The sequence below is a fragment of the Trichechus manatus genome, unplaced genomic scaffold, assembly GCF_000243295.1.
Source record: "Trichechus manatus latirostris isolate Lorelei unplaced genomic scaffold, TriManLat1.0 scaffold00009, whole genome shotgun sequence".
Classification (NCBI taxonomy): Eukaryota; Metazoa; Chordata; class Mammalia; order Sirenia; family Trichechidae; genus Trichechus; species Trichechus manatus.
In genome coordinates this window covers 10,753,595-10,771,702 of record NW_004443945.1, presented here as the reverse complement: position 1 = coordinate 10,771,702, position 18,108 = coordinate 10,753,595, and the positions used below count along the sequence as shown (strand labels likewise).

At 37.9% G+C, this 18,108-nt stretch overlaps 1 protein-coding gene across 6 annotated transcripts in view; it reads right to left on the bottom strand.

Moving 5' to 3' along the window:
• ANGPT1 (angiopoietin 1) overlaps positions 1 to 18,108 on the bottom strand; it is a 281,266-nt gene that overhangs the window by 98,644 nt on the left and 164,514 nt on the right. For 3 of the 6 annotated variants that reach the window (XM_012559855.2, XM_004370693.3, XM_023725985.1), the window contains exons 2-3: positions 5,696 to 5,851; positions 456 to 577 (exon numbers count right to left, since the gene is read on the bottom strand). In XM_012559855.2, coding sequence (XP_012415309.1) covers positions 456 to 577; positions 5,696 to 5,851 — 278 coding nt within the window. Of the gene's footprint in view, positions 1 to 455; positions 578 to 5,695; positions 5,852 to 9,947; positions 9,972 to 15,523; positions 15,568 to 17,035; positions 17,455 to 18,108 lie in introns of those variants that run through there. The other 3 variants (XM_023725988.1, XM_023725986.1, XM_023725987.1) reach the window with 3 other exon arrangements.

Here is an 18,108-nt window from a genome sequence, read left to right as displayed (position 1 = left end):
AAAAATATAAATGTTACTTCTCTCTAGTATCCGAATTCTATAATTTTGTAGCTTTGTACAAACTCAGTGGTAAACAGGATGGTAAGTCAAGGTAGAGTTTCTAAGGGGCTGTCTTCTCTATTGCTATACATTTTGACTCTGCTGAAAATTGTTAATATTTTGTGTCACTGTATTTAATTATAGAATCAAATAACTTGAGTGGATATGGTAGAATTTGAGAATTGAATAGTAGAGAAATTAGTGTTAAATATTATTAAAAAGCAAGTATTTCAGGAGTGTGAGCAATAGTATGAAATCTATTGTTAACATACTTGCTCCTTTCTTTTTACGTTAAAAACAAACTTGGCTTTGTAAGTATTTTTTTTTAATAAACCATTTCAACCTTTTTTAATAGTTGGCAGAGAGGTAGAAGATATAAATAAACACTAATATTTTGGGGATACAACAGTTCTCACCTGTTTTTCTCATGAATTTTTAGGATTTCATTTGTCTGTTGAAGAAGCTGCTTCTCTAGCTTATATGTTGATAATGAATTCTCCAGCAGTTGTATTTCAAGTCGAGAAGTTTGATTTAGTACCTTAAGATAAACATAAAAATATTTCAAACATAATCACAAATTATAGAAAACAATTATTTGGGGTTTTATATTTAGTTGTTTTTTTCTTTTTTAATGATATTTCTTGCACAATAACTGATCGAAGTGTCTCGTTTCTCCTATTTAACGCTTTACGTGTCTCTTAAACATTATATTGGTTTGAGACTGAGGCTGAAGTTGAATGGGGAAATTGCGTTGTTGAATCCATTTTTATAGCCACAGCAATTTTCGTGTCCTGAAACCCTAGGATATCTGACAGTGTTAGATGCTTTAGACATATATCATCCAATATTTACAAATGCAAGGTAAGTATTAGTACGAGGTCTTAGATATTGTGTATAATTAAGGATGAATAATAGGAATGTAAAATAAGCCTGCCTCAATTCATCACTACAAAAATCAATTAGAAATGTGCAAACACCTCTTGACATAGTTTATATGTGTTCATGATCACACACTTATTAAGCACCCAGCATGTTAGGCCATGTTAGCCCTTCCACTTGTCATGTCATTTAATGTTCGTAGCCACCTGTTGAGGAGGAATTGTTATCATCACTTTATAAATGAGGAACTCTGAGGTTTCAAGCACAGATAGTTTGACTCCAAGTCTAATGTCCTACACACACACACACACACACACACACATAAACCAAGAAGAGAGAGAGTCAAACCATTCTGGGTCTTAATCTGAGGAGATGAAGTGAGCAGCAACCCAGATTATGCTGAAGACCGATTGTCATTAACCTTTCAACTCCACCAAACTGGGTCCTAAGGAAACTGTAAATTCTCAACTCACAACTCATCTTGAATCACAAAGACCCATGTTACTAGGTGGGTCTCATTACAACATAAGTCTGTGAGCTGTGTAAGCAAATCTTTGATTCTCCAAGCACAGATCACACACTCTAGTCCTAGCAGATGCCTTTAGACTGTGTCAGTATTCTTGTTCCTTTCTCTGTCCTGTACCCTCCCTCCCCCTTCTCCTTAAGGGAGGTAGAAAGGGTGAGAAAGAAGGTATACTTAGGTATACTGAAAATTTTACAACCCAATCGCCGTGCATTTTTTTAGAAACACTTATTTAAAGAGACCTGGGAAACCTTCTGTAGCATGCGTAACTACCTGAAGGGTCCTCTTCTAAAAATACCAGGATTAGAGCTTACCCCCTTTTCTTTAGCAGATCTAAACCTGAGGCTATATCAGGTGCACCTAGAAGCCTTTCCAGGATATACTGATAGGTCTAGCACTGGCCTTGGACTCAAGGAGGGTGTGGGCGAGGGGAATGTATTTGTATGGGGCAGGGTCTGGACTAGGGTGAGGCAAGAGAGGCACTCACTTCAGGTACAAAATTTAAGGGGATTCTCCCATCCCAAAATCTCAGAAACCAAGATAAGTTAATATTTTAATGCAACATTTTAAAAAACTAAAATTGATGCAAAAAATTCCATGATGAACAGAATACCAAAATTGCAAATAATGATGTGCACCACTTGGTCTCACTCCTTCGCTCTAGTTCCAGCCATGCTGGTGGCGGGTAGGGGGAAAAATGGCGAGATGGAGCATTTGTACTTGGAAAAGTTTAAAGTGTTATTGTTCATTTGTAGAGCTGGTGTGAATATGGATCTGAAAGCCATTTACTGTCCTGCAACGTTAGGGAGAGGACAGAGATAGAGAGCTGGTAGAGCATCCAGACTCTGACCCCACACTGCCTGGGTTCAAATCCTGGCTCTACCATTTTCTACTTCTTTGGTCTAGGCAAGGTGCTTCACCTGTCTATAGTTTAGTTCCCTCATCTTTAAAGAGGGGGATAATAGTTAAAAAAAAAAAATAGAAAAAAAAATTTTATTAGTTGATGTGTATAAAATTGTTTAGAATAGAGCTGAGCACATACTATTAAAGGTGAATTTTAATGCAGTTTGTTTGCCTGTTAGTTCCCTTGTAATCAAAATTGGCCTTAGGAAGAAGTCAAAAATAGAATCATACAAAAAGAAAGGACATGAATAATGCCTGAAACCAACCCCTTCATATTGCACACTTGAAAAGAGGAACATGAAGGAGAAGAGATATTGGAACAAACTGATAACAGAGTGAGAAAAACACCATAAGCCACAGTCCGGAGGAAGGAAAGGGCATGGTGTTGGTTCCTGATTCTCACCACCATGGCCAACAGGGGTGTGTAGATATGCTCATTATCTGTCTCTTTTCTGATCATGAAACATATTGAGCAAAATAGCATTTTAAAATGCTGTTGCAGTAAATCCTTGGTTCTACCACCTCTAGCTAAGTTGTAAGTTTAGAAGATCAGCAGAGGACTAGAAAACAATAATTTATGACATCACCAGGTGAAAAGCAGGGCACTAAAATGTATTGCAAAATCATTGACATGATTCCCTGAAATTAGTGAGGGCCTGAAGTCAGTTTTAAGAAAAGCAGCACTCGTCCATATAAAGTACAATGAGTAGAAGAGTAAAATCCTAGGAGCATACCTGAACAGAAGAGAGGACTCTATCGGTTTATAAATGCTTATTATAAATAATGAGAGAGTGCTGAAGTTAAGGAATAATTCATGATTCATTTTGTAAGCTTTATCTTGTATGTACTCAAGTGGTTGTATCCAAGCAGAATATGTCCTGTTGCAGTAGTTCAAATAAGCACCACATGGGCAAACATTCACAGGAGAAAGGTTTGGTGCATCACAGCTACACATACCATAGACAAACAGAAGAAATTAAAATGAAGATGAAAGAACACACAGGCTTCACGTCTGAACGTAGGACATAGTTTGTCTGAGCCACTGTCTGCCTTCACTGCCTCTCTCTCATTGCTAGTTCTGGTAGATTTGTGATTTTTGAGGAATTTCTCAGGTTTTAGCTATCTTAAAATAGCTATTGCTGCATTTAATAAACTTTCTTTGGCCTTTAATGACTACTCAGTTTTAGCTGCTATACATAAGCAGTAGTGTTTTTTTTAATTCTCTGTAATATCTTCCATAAAGTACATGTCTCCTGGCCTTATGAATGCAGAAATGGTTGTTATCTCCTAAAACCTTCTACAGCATGCATTTTAACTGCTTTGAGAATAACATGCTAACAACGGGCAATTTTTTTCACATCTCCAATTCCTAGGAGAAAAAAGAATAAAAACAACCCATGATATGGTGTTTAGAGGGGATGGAAAAAACAAAGAAAACCCTGCCATGTGTCATAAAAATTATTATGACAATGCATACAAATTTCAAAAGGGCAGCCAAGGGGGATAGTGCTCATTATGCATTGCTGCAAATTATAAAGTTCAGTTTCGAATATATGAGAATGTTTTGAAAGGGATAGCAAGCATTCTGTTCTAATAAAAGAGAAAATACACTCCCATTATGTATACCACAAGAAGTCAATGTGCATAGATCATCAAGCTTGCTTACTGTGATGACAGAAAATTAAACAAGGTCTTGTAATTTTTAGTTACAATATAAAACTCCCCCCCTCCCCATTCCCCATGGTTAGCTAATTATAATGTCAGGCAAAAAATATTTCCTAAAGTCTGTGTAATTTATTGCTTTGCTTCAATGTAATCAACATTTAAGTTCTTAGTCAATTAGTTAATTAATACTATTATTAATAAGGGGGGATAAAAAAAGAAAGAAATGAGGATGCCTTAGTTTGAATACTGGATTCTACTCACTACCTGTATCAACATGAAAAAAAATCACTCAAATTCTCTGAGCTTCTATCTACTACAAACGGTTTTAATAAAACTTAATTCTATATATGAAAGTGGTTTGGATAACAAAATGTGCTATATCCATTTAAATTATCATTGTTATTTCTCTTCAAATATCAGCATATGATCTGTGATGTCATAACACAAATAAAATAAAGTTTTCACTTATTTTTGAATTTATATATTTCAGCTTTGGTTCTAAGAATCTAGTATATTGATTTCCGGGTTTCAGAATGGTCACTGGAATAACCATTGTCATGGGTAAAAGTGAACCAAGAGATCGTCTCCTTGATTCATCCAAAGTGATACATGCACTAAATTTTAATGATGGGTTTGTGACAGTAATGATTAAAGGGAATCCCTAGTTTTTTACTGATCTGAACTTAAATAAGAAAGCCATTGACCATGGTAGGGGAATATATATATATATATATATATATATTTCTCTACCATGGTCAATAGCTTTCTTATTTAAGTACAGTTAAATATACATACATATATATATATATATTGTTGTTAGCTACTGTTGAGTTGGCCACCAACTTGTGGTGGCCCCACACACATTAGATGAAATACTACCTAGTCCTGTGCCATTCCTATGATCGGTTGCGGATCAAATCGTTGTGATCCATCAGGTTTTCATTTGCTAATTTTCAGAAGTAAATTGCCTGGCCTTTCTTCCTAATCTGTTTTAGTCTGGAAGCTCCCTAAAGCTTGCTCAGCATCACAGCAATATGCGAGCCTGCACTAATAGACAGGTGATGGCTGCGCATGAAGTGCGTTGCCTGGGAATTGAACCTAGGTCTCCTCATGGAAGGCTAGAATTCTACCACTGAACCACCAATGCTTCATATATGTATACGTGTGTGTGTGTGTTTAAATAGACCTCTCAGTATAAAATAATGCTAAATAAAAAATTCTATACATTCCTGTTAAGTTCCATTGGGGTTTTGCTCCCCGCCCACTAAGTACATAGAACCTCTGCAGGTGCCATCATGACTAGAGCACTACCAGAGACAAAACAAGGCAGATCAAAAATGCACATCACACGCTCCAATTTGACCCTAATGATTATGTTGTTTGACACACATATCATATCACAGTTGGTAGCTGCAGTGTTTATTTGAATTTAAATGCTGATTAGGTGCTTTGCCAGGCCTGTTTTTGCAAACACATACAAAAGTAAATATCCCGACCCTCATTAAATAAAAAGAAACATCTACAGCATGCCAGGCAGTCATGGTTGTTATAACCAATAAACAAAAATGTATATGTTTCACCAGTTGTAGTGCTGAAATGTGTTCTGTGTTTATGGAGTAAGCTAAAGAAAAAAAAAAAAAAGAAAACTTGGTTAAGAGTTTGTGGACTCTGGCCCCAGGGGCATACCTGGGTCTCAACGTCTGTCAGCTTTCTGGTCTGCTCTGCAGTCTGAGACAGGAGACTGGTTCCTATCTCGAGCATGGTGGCCGTGTGGTTCTGAACTGCATTCTGCTGTATCTGGGCCATCTCCGACTTCATATTTTCCACAATGTAATTCTCAAGCTGCAAGAGACAAAGGCCAAAGCATGGCATATTATAAGCAAAGCCTCTCAGTTGGAGCAGGTAATATTTACAATGACAAAACAAGACACAGCTGGCAAATCAGCCATCTGGCAGGCATCCTCTGTATCTCTGAGATTTGGGGAAATGGGAGCAGAGCACACAGGAATTGAGACGCTAACAAACTCCTACCATGCTGATACAGATATACAATGATCACAATCATAATGGAAATTTGCACTTGGATAGTGCTCTCCCGCTTTTGACATCAACTCATTTAACCCTTGCAGCAAAGATGTGAGCTAGGCACAAGAGACTTCATTGTTCTTTGTATTTATTTTATAACTCAGGAAACAGAATCAGAGAGGGTCACTGAGGAGCCCAACGTCACCCAGCAAGAATGCAGTAGAGCTAGCACAAAAACCTTAAATCTAAATCTTGGTGCTCTGGTCTTTCCATTACACCATAGTGACCTCTGAGAAAAATGCAGTGTCCAGCTTCCATCTTGGTGAAGATAAATCAAAGACCACTCTGGATTGGGACAAGGATTGGGAGGAAGGCAGATGACCAAAACATGAGCCTTTAAGGGAATATTAAAAGATGAGCAATAGTATATGAAATGAGCTGCAGAACATGAAAGCTAGGTAAGCCATCCTCCGTGCTTTTGCTGGCTCAAAAACAGGTGCTGAAAGTTCAGTCCACAAAGTGGCATTTGCCCTTCTCGCCTTGGCTAACATTTAATAATTTATGGTGCCATCTTAGACAAGACTATCATTGTGTAATAAATGGTCCCATAGAGGCAAGAAGAATTATTAAGTAAGTCTGTTAGGCACCTGGGAGAATAAAGCTGAGCACATGCACTGCTTGAAAATACAGGAGAAGCTTGCACCTCCCTGCCAATGCACTTAATTCTCCCCACCACTGTGTGGTGACTACATTTCATTACCCAATTACACATATGGGGAAATTGCATCCCAGAGAAGTCAAGTCTAAGGCCACACACCACAAAAAACAGTCAGACTTGGATTTGGGCACTGAAGTCCTTAACTCTCATACCAACACTCTTAACCACTTGATAGTTCTGCCAAGTCGTGCTTTACAAGCTGGTTTCCAAATCATTAACAGCTACGTGATTTTCACTGACTTAGTGAACCATAATGCATTCACTATTTTATAATCCACAGTAACATTATTGTCATGTAATAAATATAGTCTAAATCTAAATTCCCCTCTGTGAAACTTTGACAGTTCAATTTCAAACACAAATTCTTGCTTGATTCTATTTATTAAATATGAATCTGTCCCGAGATACAGAAAAGGTTAGAATCAAACTCATATTGTTATTAATAAATTCTGACTTTATTCATGTTCAAAATAAGGTAATTAGCCTTCTTTATTTCCCAAATTAAAAAAGTTTTTAAAATTCGCCTAAAACTTACTGCTGTCGAGTTGATTCTGACTCATAGCGACCCTGTAGGATAGAGTAGAACTGCCCCACATGGTTTCCAAGAAGCAGCTGGTGGATTTGAACTGCCACCTTCTGGTTAGCAGTGAGCTCTTAACCACCGCACCACCAGGGCTCCATAAAAAATTTATCTAATGGAGTTCAATTATAAGACAAGTAAAAAAAGATTAGAATGAATATTTGCAAATTATCTTTATAAAATGGAAGGTCTCTAGGCCAGATTTTGACTTTAATACAATTGAACTAACATATTTAAACAAAAGTGGAAGGGTAGGGAAAGGAAGGTAAGTGAGGGAATGGACAACTAGGATTTGGATACCACATCATATGATTCCCCCTTTTCCTAATAACATTCCTTAATTTTCTTTTAGAAAATTGTCTTTTTCCCCTTCAGAACCCATGCTTTCATGGAGTTATCTACCCTAGCTCCAGGAGCAGGCTCATGTTTGAGCCTTGGCCAACCAGAACGTTCTGCACTTACTTAGCCAGAGTGACTTGTTCAAGAATGGAAACATATTCTAAGCAAGGCCACTGGGCCTCAGTTCTGGAATTTTGTCATAACTGTTTTATAAAAGAAGTGGTTTGAAAGCTGGTAACATATATGCCTGACACTGTTGATGTCCCGTTTTGCCACTGCAGAATCGCAGTTGGCCTGAGAATAAAGCCAACTCAGATAATAAATGGATAATAGATAGATAGATAGATACATAGACAGACAGATAGGTAGATACATACATAAAGAGACAGAGCAAGCCAGAGGATGCAGGTAGAAGGACACTTGATGACATCTTTTAAGCATGTGGATCCAGCCGTATGTTTAGCCAGATCTACCCTTGGACATTCAACTGTAAGTTGCATCATTTAATCATCTCCTCCTGAGCCATCCACCCTTTTTCTTTTTTTCCTTAAATCACATTGATTTACGTTTCTAACACAACCAAGAGTCTTGACTAATACATTTAATTGATGTTTAACGAAAGAAGAGAGGCAAGCATTGGCAAACCTTGCTTCTGGAGGGAAGATGGGGCTATACATGAATGTGTATATCAATAACAATGGCAGGTAAGTCTCCATCTTGGAGTTGCTACATGCCATTTATAGCTGGCATTTATTGATTGCCTACTATGTGGCAAGCACTGAGTTAATTGCTTTCCTTTTATGACCTTACTTAAACCTTATAACAACTTTATATGGTAAATAGTATTATAGCCACTTTATAGACGAAAATACTGAGGCTTAGAAAACCCAAAACAACTTGCTCAAGGTCAAAAAAAATTCAACCCACAACTCTAAAACCCACTTCCTTAACCTCTAACTTCTTCATCCCGACACTACTTGATTATGCTATACATTTTAATATGTGCTTCCAAACCTTGATTATGGATTGCATTGTGTCCCTCATCATACATGTTGAAATCCTAACCCCTATACGTGTAAATACGACCTTGTTTGGAAATAGGAGTTTTCTTTTGTTATGTTAATGAGGCCATACCAGTGTAGGGGTGGATCCTAAACCTAATCATTTCTGAGTTATAAAAAGACCAAAATAGACACAGAGACCCACACAGCGGGGAGAGGAGGACAGGCAATGAAGATAGATACATGTCCAAGCCCAGGCATGCCAACGATTGTTGGCAGCTACTACGAGCTGAAATAGATGAGAACTTTCCCCTAGAGCCAATCCCTGAATTTGGACTTCCAGCCTTCTGAACCGTGAGAAAAGAAATTCCTATTCTTTAAAGCCACCCACTTGTGGTATTTCTGATACATCAATACTAGGTAACTAAGACACCTTGGGTGTTCATCAAAACCACATGGTAAGCATTTTAAAAATGCAGATAAATACATAACACACCAGGACTCTGAATCAGAATCTTCATGGGGGTGGTCTGTAGATTGAACGCCCATCAGAGAACTGTTTGTTAATAGTCTGCCACGAGATGAGGAGCCTGTGCCATAATATAAAATATCCATGTCACTAAGCACAAACTGTTTAATTCACCTGATATTTCTTTTTGGAGTAAGACTTTCTCAATGAAGAAAGCAATGCACTGATATACCTTCTAGTGCAAGCTTTTTACCTTTTTGCAAAATGATAACAACTTCTTTGAATAGCACTGATTTAGACTATCAAACACAACCCAATATGTCAGATTCTCTGCTCACCAAGAAATTTCAAATTATAATTTGGTTTCTTGTGCAGATTTCCCTCATGACAGAGAATTTACTGATCGGTGGACTCCAATACAGGATCTGCTTAACAGTTATATAATTTCTTATGCAGTTGGTTAGTGGGAGTCTGTTCCCAGAGCCTGAACCCCTTGGGGTAATAACACTCATGTTATTACCTGGTCTCTACAGGAAGGACATCCTCTGGTATAAGGTGACTACACCAAATTTGTGAATCTTTCTACAGTGAAATGTTTACCATTCTGTATTTTTGGGTTTTTTGAACTATAAAAGTTAATACCAGCAAAGCAAAATAACTGCTTCATACCAGCATTCATCAAAACCATAAAGAGCCTCCCAGCTCTGTGACCCTGTTGTAGAAATAAAGTAGGTCTCCAACCTATACTAAATTCTCATTTGGGCTGCCATGAAGAGTAGCACAAATATAACTCTAGTCCCACGTACTTTGGACATGTTATCAGGAAGGACCAGTCTCTGGAGAAGGACATCATGCTTGGTAATGTAGAGGGTCACTGAAAGAGAGGAAAACCCTCAACGAGGTGGATTAACACAGTGGCTGCAACAATGGGCTCAAACACAGCAACTACCGTGAGGATGGCCCAGGACTGGGCAGCATTTCCTTCTGTTGTACATAGGTCACTATGAGTTGGAACCAACTCGATGACAGCTAACAACAACAGTTATTTTTTAATCAAACGGGGCTTCTCTCTCTAGGAGAAAGTGCTTTTTAATGTAAAAGGTAATACAACACTTGAGTAGCAAGAACCAGATGTCGTTGATTTAAAGGCTGAGGGAGAAAGCAGAAGTCAAATATACAATGTGATGAATAAGGAGGAGTGCTTTCATCTTATCTCTAAACATTCCTCTGTAGATGTATAACTGTGAAATCCATCTTGATGCCGCATATCAGCTGGGTTCAGTAAAGATTTGTAACCAATTTGATTGTCTTCATGTATTCATCAACTGGTTTTTAAACTATGTTTACAGAAACTAGTGGCTACCTTAAAGTTAAATAGTTTATAACCATCTAAGATGTGAATTTTAAATCTTCAAGTTGCTGACCAGAAGGCTTGATGGGTTACAAAGTAGGAGACTCCCAACTCCAATTGTAAAATTATTTGACTCAATGGCCACTCTCGGTGCCTGAGTTCAGAGTTTTATAAAGTATTGGCCAAAAGAATTAGCAAAAAGATGTGATTTGAAATTAGATAATGAACAATAACTGATGATTTTAAGCAAGGAAGTAATGTTACATTACATTACAAACTGGTTTAGCGTTTATAGAGAGATTTCATGTACATTTTCTTCCTTGATACTTGCGCCAACCGTATGAGATGAGTAATAGCTCCATTTTATAAGCATCAGAGGCTTTAAGACCTTAGGTGAGTCAGTGGAGATCACAGAGAGGTATTCAACTCTATCTTCTGATTTTGCACTAGTCTTAGTGCTGTGCGAACTGTTCTGTTGTTGGGTTGGTTGGTTAGTTGATTAACTGATTGGCTGAGTGATTTCATTTTTAGCAGTTCACTGAGTATTTGTTTACTTATCCTTTAAAAAAAAAAAGAAAAAAAGCTCCCGTTGAATCTACCCTTATCCTTTTGGGGGAGAAAAAAAAAAAAACATGCGTCTCTAGAGGGTGATTACTTCCACTGTACCTCACCATATTACAGGCCAAGATAATCTGAGTTGAAGTGAGAGGTTCTACAGTCAGGTATGTGGAAAGTTTACCTTGCCAGTACTTTTAATAGAAGAGGATCATTTAAAAAAAAAACTTCTCTCCCATTCTTATCCTTTTTTCTTAGTATGTAGTTTATAGCATAAGTTTATTTTCTTCCAACCATTCTCTTTCTTACAAACCATTGTAAAATAATAACAAAAGGAGTAAGAACAAAAACAGTGCATTAACCCTCTACTAAGGCTAAGTATGTACCAGGCTTTACACATCACAGCCTCACAACAATCCAGGCACTATAGGTATTAGTTCCCTCATTTTACTGTTAAGGTAACAGAGGGTAAGAGAAGTAAAGAAAGTTATTGTCTAAGGTCACACAATGAGTCAGTGGCAGAGCTGTTATGTCCCTTTGAAAGAGGCCAGCTCGCCAAGCAAGTTGTGCTCCATGCTAGAAGAAAAACAGTCACTCCTCAAACACAAGCATACTGCCTCCAAGGCTATAGACAAATTCCTGAAACATATAATAGTCATGCAGAGGATATATAAGATGAAAGGTACAGAAATGATGAGGTAAAATTTGTTCAAAAATAGGTAATTTTAAATCTTTTTCATTTAATCACTTACACATTGGCCGATGGCTGTCACACATTGGGAACTGCACAAATGGTAAGAAAGCAAATATAGGTAACATCCTAGTGGGGAAGGTTCACTCATCTACACATAATAGAACAAAGCCTAAGAAGTGTGGGAGCAATTGGATAACTCTGCCCAAAGAAATTAGGGAAATCTTCTCAAAGGTGGAAACTTTTAGGATGTTTTTTAAAAGGCAAGCCATAATTTACAAGGCCATAATGATGGGAAGGGTATTGTGAGCAAGAAGATGAGTACTTACCAAGATAGCAACTCAATAAAAAACACACCAGGTTGTTTAAGCACGTGATTTGGTATGCCTAGAGCCTATATTAGTTAATAGAAGCAGGTGATGAAGTTGGAAAGCTAGTTGGAACTAAATTTTGAAGGGGCTCCATGGGAAACTGGAATCCTATTTCTATTGGAAACGTAAGGACTTTCTTTCCAAATTGAAAGCATCTACAAAATTAGGATCAGCCCTTCAGTTGCAATACTCAACATTCATTCACCCATCCGTTCCAGGGTTAGAACTGAGGCAGTGAGGACCCCAGGGTACAAAATTTAATGCAGCACTCATGCCTACATGACCAGAGAGTGAATGCCTTCTTAAAGATTGCACCCTAGGCACCTCATTTTCCTCACCCTAGTCCTGGCCTGGATTCATGTACCCAATACTTATTCAAGTCCAATGTGCCAGCAATGTGCTAGATACAAGGATAAACTTGTCAACAGGATGACCAAGCACCTATCGTCACAAAACATACACTTTCTTTAGCATATATCACACTGCAACAAGTATTCAATGAGGATATGTGGATAACATGGACAGATCAATTTTTTTTCCTTTATCTTATAAACCCACCTAGATTTTTTAGGATTTTTTTATGACATAAAACTCTTTTATAACTGTTGTATTACTTGATATTGGTTTATCAATAGTTACAATAAAAATTATTTATTAATCACCCATCTATGAATATACACAGTTCTCAAGAAGAAAAACTGCACATCAAGTCAGTCTTATTAGCTGTTATTTAAAATTGAATTATATAAAGAATAGAGCATAGAAAAAATGAACTGACTTCTTCAAACTTATCGAGCCAGCTGTATGAATAGTATTATCAAGTAGACAAAGGAAAAAACATTTTTAAGAAGTCAAGATTATTAGCAATTTGTAGTTCACTCATATACTACTTGTCTATGTTTTTGCCCAGAAGAGTAGAGAATTAATGCTATCTTTATTCATTATTATGAGAAAGAGTTTCTGAGAAAGCTCAGTACTTCATGTTCATGAAAACCAAAATCTGTATGAGATTATGACATGTCTTGCATGTGAAATGCATTGTCTATCATTTCACTTCACAGAGTCTCTTAAACAAGAACATAACTTACAGCACAAAGAATATAATTTCTCCATGAGATTCTTAAGAAAATAAAATTTTAAACCCTATAAAAATCCACAAAGACATCGTTTGCTTAAAATATGCTGTAGATTAAATGGACCTTCATTGGATATTGGTGCATATGGTATTACTCAGTTATGCTGAAATAACCATGAAATAAAATAAAAGGGTAAATATGGGAAAGCAATAAAAGGGTAAAACAATGCAAAAAATGCCTTAAAAGTTGATGGTTTTATCTAATATCATTGTTTCATAAATCAGTGGCCATGTTGAAATGCAACTATACCTAAGTTTATGGTTTTATTTTAAAAAAAAAAAAAACATGGCTGAGGCCAAATATATTATTTGCAGAGATTTCTATTATTAGTTCTTCAAGTATACTGTTTCTTTTACCAAATGGAGAAGTATAATTATCTTTTTACACAATAACTCTATTTAGCTACATTTGAAACAATTTCTATACTAATGTATGTAACATGGAACTCATTTCTCATTTTGGTATCTGAAGGAACACTTACTATTTATGGAAGGAAGAAAACCATTAGAATGAGAGAGCTGGAAGAGATATTAAATATTACGAGCTCCAAGGATCTTACTTTATAGATGTGCTGATTGAGGTTCAGAGAGGTTACAGGATGCAAGGTGAAACAGCTAATTAATGTCAGATGCCGGGTTGTGGCCAGTCAGTGTGTGGGAAAGCTCAGACTTAAATCAGCAGGCTGAGCCAACAACAATGGCCACCGGTATGTTTGGGCCACTTCACATTTCTTCCCCGGTTCCCTGGCTCCTGCTACTTGCTTTACTTCCACTGACTCCTGATTTGAGCTCCCGTTACAGAATACCGATTTATATGTCCCGCACCATCAGCTCTTGGGATTCTGACTTTGCTTTCTTGATTTTATGTTTCCCAGCATTGATGCCCACCAGCTGCTCTTGAATCACCGCACATCAGAACACCCTTGACCTTATTCTTCCTATGCATCACCCCCAAATAGCAAAAACTAGGACCAAATGTAATTCAGGCTTATTAGACATCCTGCATCAGTTAAGTTTAGTCCTAACAAATCTGTGATAAATGCATACTGTGTACTAAGCCTGGAACCAGATACTATTTGGGTACTAAGATTTAGAATCAAGTGGGAAATAGACACATGTAGACGGATCATTTCAATAGAGTTGGTGAATGTTGTGATGGAGTCTACCTCTGACTGCCTACATTTTTTCCTGTAAATACTCTTATCTCTAACTGATAGAGGGAGCTCCCAGCTACTGACATTAATACTGTGAGGGGATATTTGTTACATTGCCACCAAAGGAGGAGTAGCAGCACCCCAGCTGAGGTATATGGAGAAGCTATCAAGGGCACCTTAGATAATCTCACATGAACAAATTCTCTGCAACTTTTTTTCTTGGTCATGACATTTTAAGACCACGTGTTTGTGGCTGCTAAAAGTTGCCAAAGTCACATACAGTGCCCAAGGGTTGGGCCAGGACCCAGGAAAGTCATTTTCTATTCCTATAAACAAATGTTCCACTGCTGTATATAAGGTTTTCACTGGCCAGTTTTTTTCAGAAGTAGATCACCAGGTTCTTTCCAGTCTGTCTTAGTCTGGAAGCTCCACTGAAACCTGTCTACCATGGGTGACCCTGCTGTGATTTGAAATACTGGTGACATAGCTTCCAGCATCAGAGCAACATGCAAGCCACTACAGTACATGTGGATCATAACGAATTATGGATAAGATTGCGAAGAGTGGGAATTCCAGAACACTTAATTGTGCTCACGTGGAACCTGTACATAAACCAAGAGACAGTCATTTGAACAGAACAAGGGGATACTGAGTGGTTTTAAATCGGGAAAGATGTGTGTCAGGGTTGTATACTTTCACCATACTTATTCGACCATACTTATTCAATCTGTATACTGAGCAAATAATCCAAGAAGCTGGGCTATATGAAGAAGAAAGCAGTACCAGGACTGGTGTAAGACTCATTAATAACCTGCGATACGTAGATCACACAACCTTGCTTGCTGAAAGTGAAGAGGACTTGAATAACTTACTGATGAAGATCAAAGACTACAGCCTTCAGTATGGATTATACATTAACATAAAGAAAACAAAAATTCTCACAACTGGACCAATAAGCAACGTCATGATAAATGGGGACAGGACTGAAGTTGTCAAGGATTTCATTTTACTTGGATCCATAATCAATGCCCATGGAAACAGCAGTCAGGAAATCAAAGGATGTATTGCATTGGACAAATCTACTGCAAAAGACCTCTTTCAAGTGTTGAAAAGCAAGTATATCACCTTGAGGACTAAGATGCTCCTGATCCAAGCCATGGTATCTTCAATTGCCTCACATGCATGTGAAAGCTGAAAAATGAATAAGGAAGATCAAAGAAGAATTGATGCCTTTGAATTCTGGTGTTGGCGAAGAATATCAAATATACCATGGACTTCCAGAAGAACAAGCAAATCTGTCTTACAAGAAGTACAGCCAGAATGTTCCTTAGAAGCGAGGAGGGTAAGACTTTGTCTTACGTACTTCGGAGATTATCAGGAGGGACCAGTCCCTGGAGAAGGACATCATGCTTGGTATAGTAGAGGGTCAGCAAAAAAAAAGGAAGACCTAGGTCGAGAAGGGAGAGGGTTGACATATCGTGGGGTTGTTAACAAATGTCATAAAACAATATATGTACTGACTGTTTGATGAGAAACTATTTGTTCTGTAAACTTCACCTGAAGTACAATTAAAAAAAAAAAAAGGAGGACCCTCAACAAAATGGATTGACACAGTGACTGCAACAATGGGCTCAAGCATGGCAACAATTGTGAGGATGGCACAGGACCGGGCAGTGTTTCGTTCTGTTGTACATAGGGTCGCTATGAGTTGGAATTGACTCAGTAGCACCTAACGACAACAATATAAACAAATGAGATGTTTTCCCTGCCTGGACACATTTTACTAGCCTGGCATCTCTCTTCTACTCCCACCTTCACACACCAGGAAAAATCAGAGTCATGAAAACTTAATATTTATTAAGTGTCTGCTTAAGTTTTCTCTTTACATTTTTTTTAAAGGCAGATAGTATATAAAAAGGACATTCAGATATTTGGATTTTAATCAGGTACTGTGATTGATTGACTTTATCAACTTGGCCAAGTCATTTAAGCAATATGGGTTTCCGATCCTCATCTATGAAATGAAGGGCTGGATTAGATTATTTCTAGTATCTCTTTAAACTCTTGAATTTGATTTAAAACTTCCTTTATACAGTCTAAGAGTCTGCAAAGTTTTAAATTTTAACTTGTTATGTTGTTGTTATTGTGTGCCGTGAGTCAATTCCAACTCATGGTGACTCTGTATAATAGAGCAGAAATGCCTCATAAGGTTTCCCAGGCTGTAATATTTACAGGAGCAGATCGCCGGTCTTTTCCTCCATGGAGTAGTTGGAGGGTCGGAACCGTCAACCTTTCAGTTAACAGCTAAGTGCTTAACCATTGTTCCACCAGGGCTTCTTTAATTTATTATCAAGTATTGAAATATGAATGTATATATCTATCCTATAAGATACATACATACATATATTTAATGGCAGTTAAGAAACAATGATACTAGAAACACAATACAAAAGCCCTGGATCAAGTCTCTATAGCAGGCATATCTGTTTTAAGATAAATTGAAGAATGAGAATCTCTGACTCTCTTACTCCCCAGGCCAGGCATCATCCTGTCTAAAATAGATTCCTTATGTTTCTCCAACACAACCTGGTTTTCTTCCTGTTTCTTATCTCAATGAATGACACCACCACCACTTACCTACTCAACTAAGGCACAGGGAGTCATCTTGACCATGCTCGTCTTTCATTTTCTACATTCAATCAGTACTAGATTGAGGCTTCTGTCTTTTGAAGGTTGCTTCTTGTTGTGTAACGTGAGGCGAGTCCGTCCCCCTCCTCCTTTCCCTGCATTCCCTATCCCATCTCTTTATCTTCACTTCCGCTGTCTTAGGTTAGTCTTTCATCATTTTTCTTCTGAATTTGTTAATGGTTCTGTAACTGCGGCTGACTCCAGACTTACTTCTTCCAATCCATCATCCATGGCATAACCAGAGAGATCTACTTAAAACACAAATTTAGCCTTGTCAAGCCACTGCTTAAAGTCTTTCAGTGGCTTTCACTGAAAATAAAGTCAGCATACCCATCGCTGTTGAGTCAATTCAGGCTCATAGTGACACTCTACGACAGAATAGAAATGTCCCATAGGGTTTCCAAGGTTATAATCTTTACAGAAGTACAGAAGCAGGCTGCCACATCTTTCTCCCACGTAATCAGCATAGGAGAACTTTTTATGGTCTAGATTCTGCTTTTTCCTCTCCCTACGTTTACCCTATGCTCCAAACACACCAAACTATTTGCGTTTCTCCAAACACATTATTTTTATTTGCTTCCATGCCTTTGTTCCTACTGGAATGTTCCTTCTCCATGAAACCATTCCCTTTCCTGGGGTAGGTCCTGTCTTTTATAACTCAGTTCAAGCTTTCCCTCCTCTAGGAAGCTCTCCATGAATCCTCTCTCATCTCCCCCCATGGTTAGCTACCCTTTCTCTGTGCTCCTACAGAATCCTATGGCTCTCTTTTTACAACAGCATTGCCCACCTCCCCGGTATACCGTTAGCTCCTTGAAAGCAAGCACTGTCTTGTTCAGGTTGGTATTACTTAGTGTCTACCACTGCCTGGCACATAGTTGTTTTTGTTAGTTGCCGTAGAGTTGATTCCAATTCCTATGTGCAGAGTAGAACTGCTCCATTGGATTTTCAAGACTGTGACCTTTTGGAAGCAAATCATCAGGTCTGTCTTCTGAGATACCTTTGTGTGGGTTCAGACTGCCAAC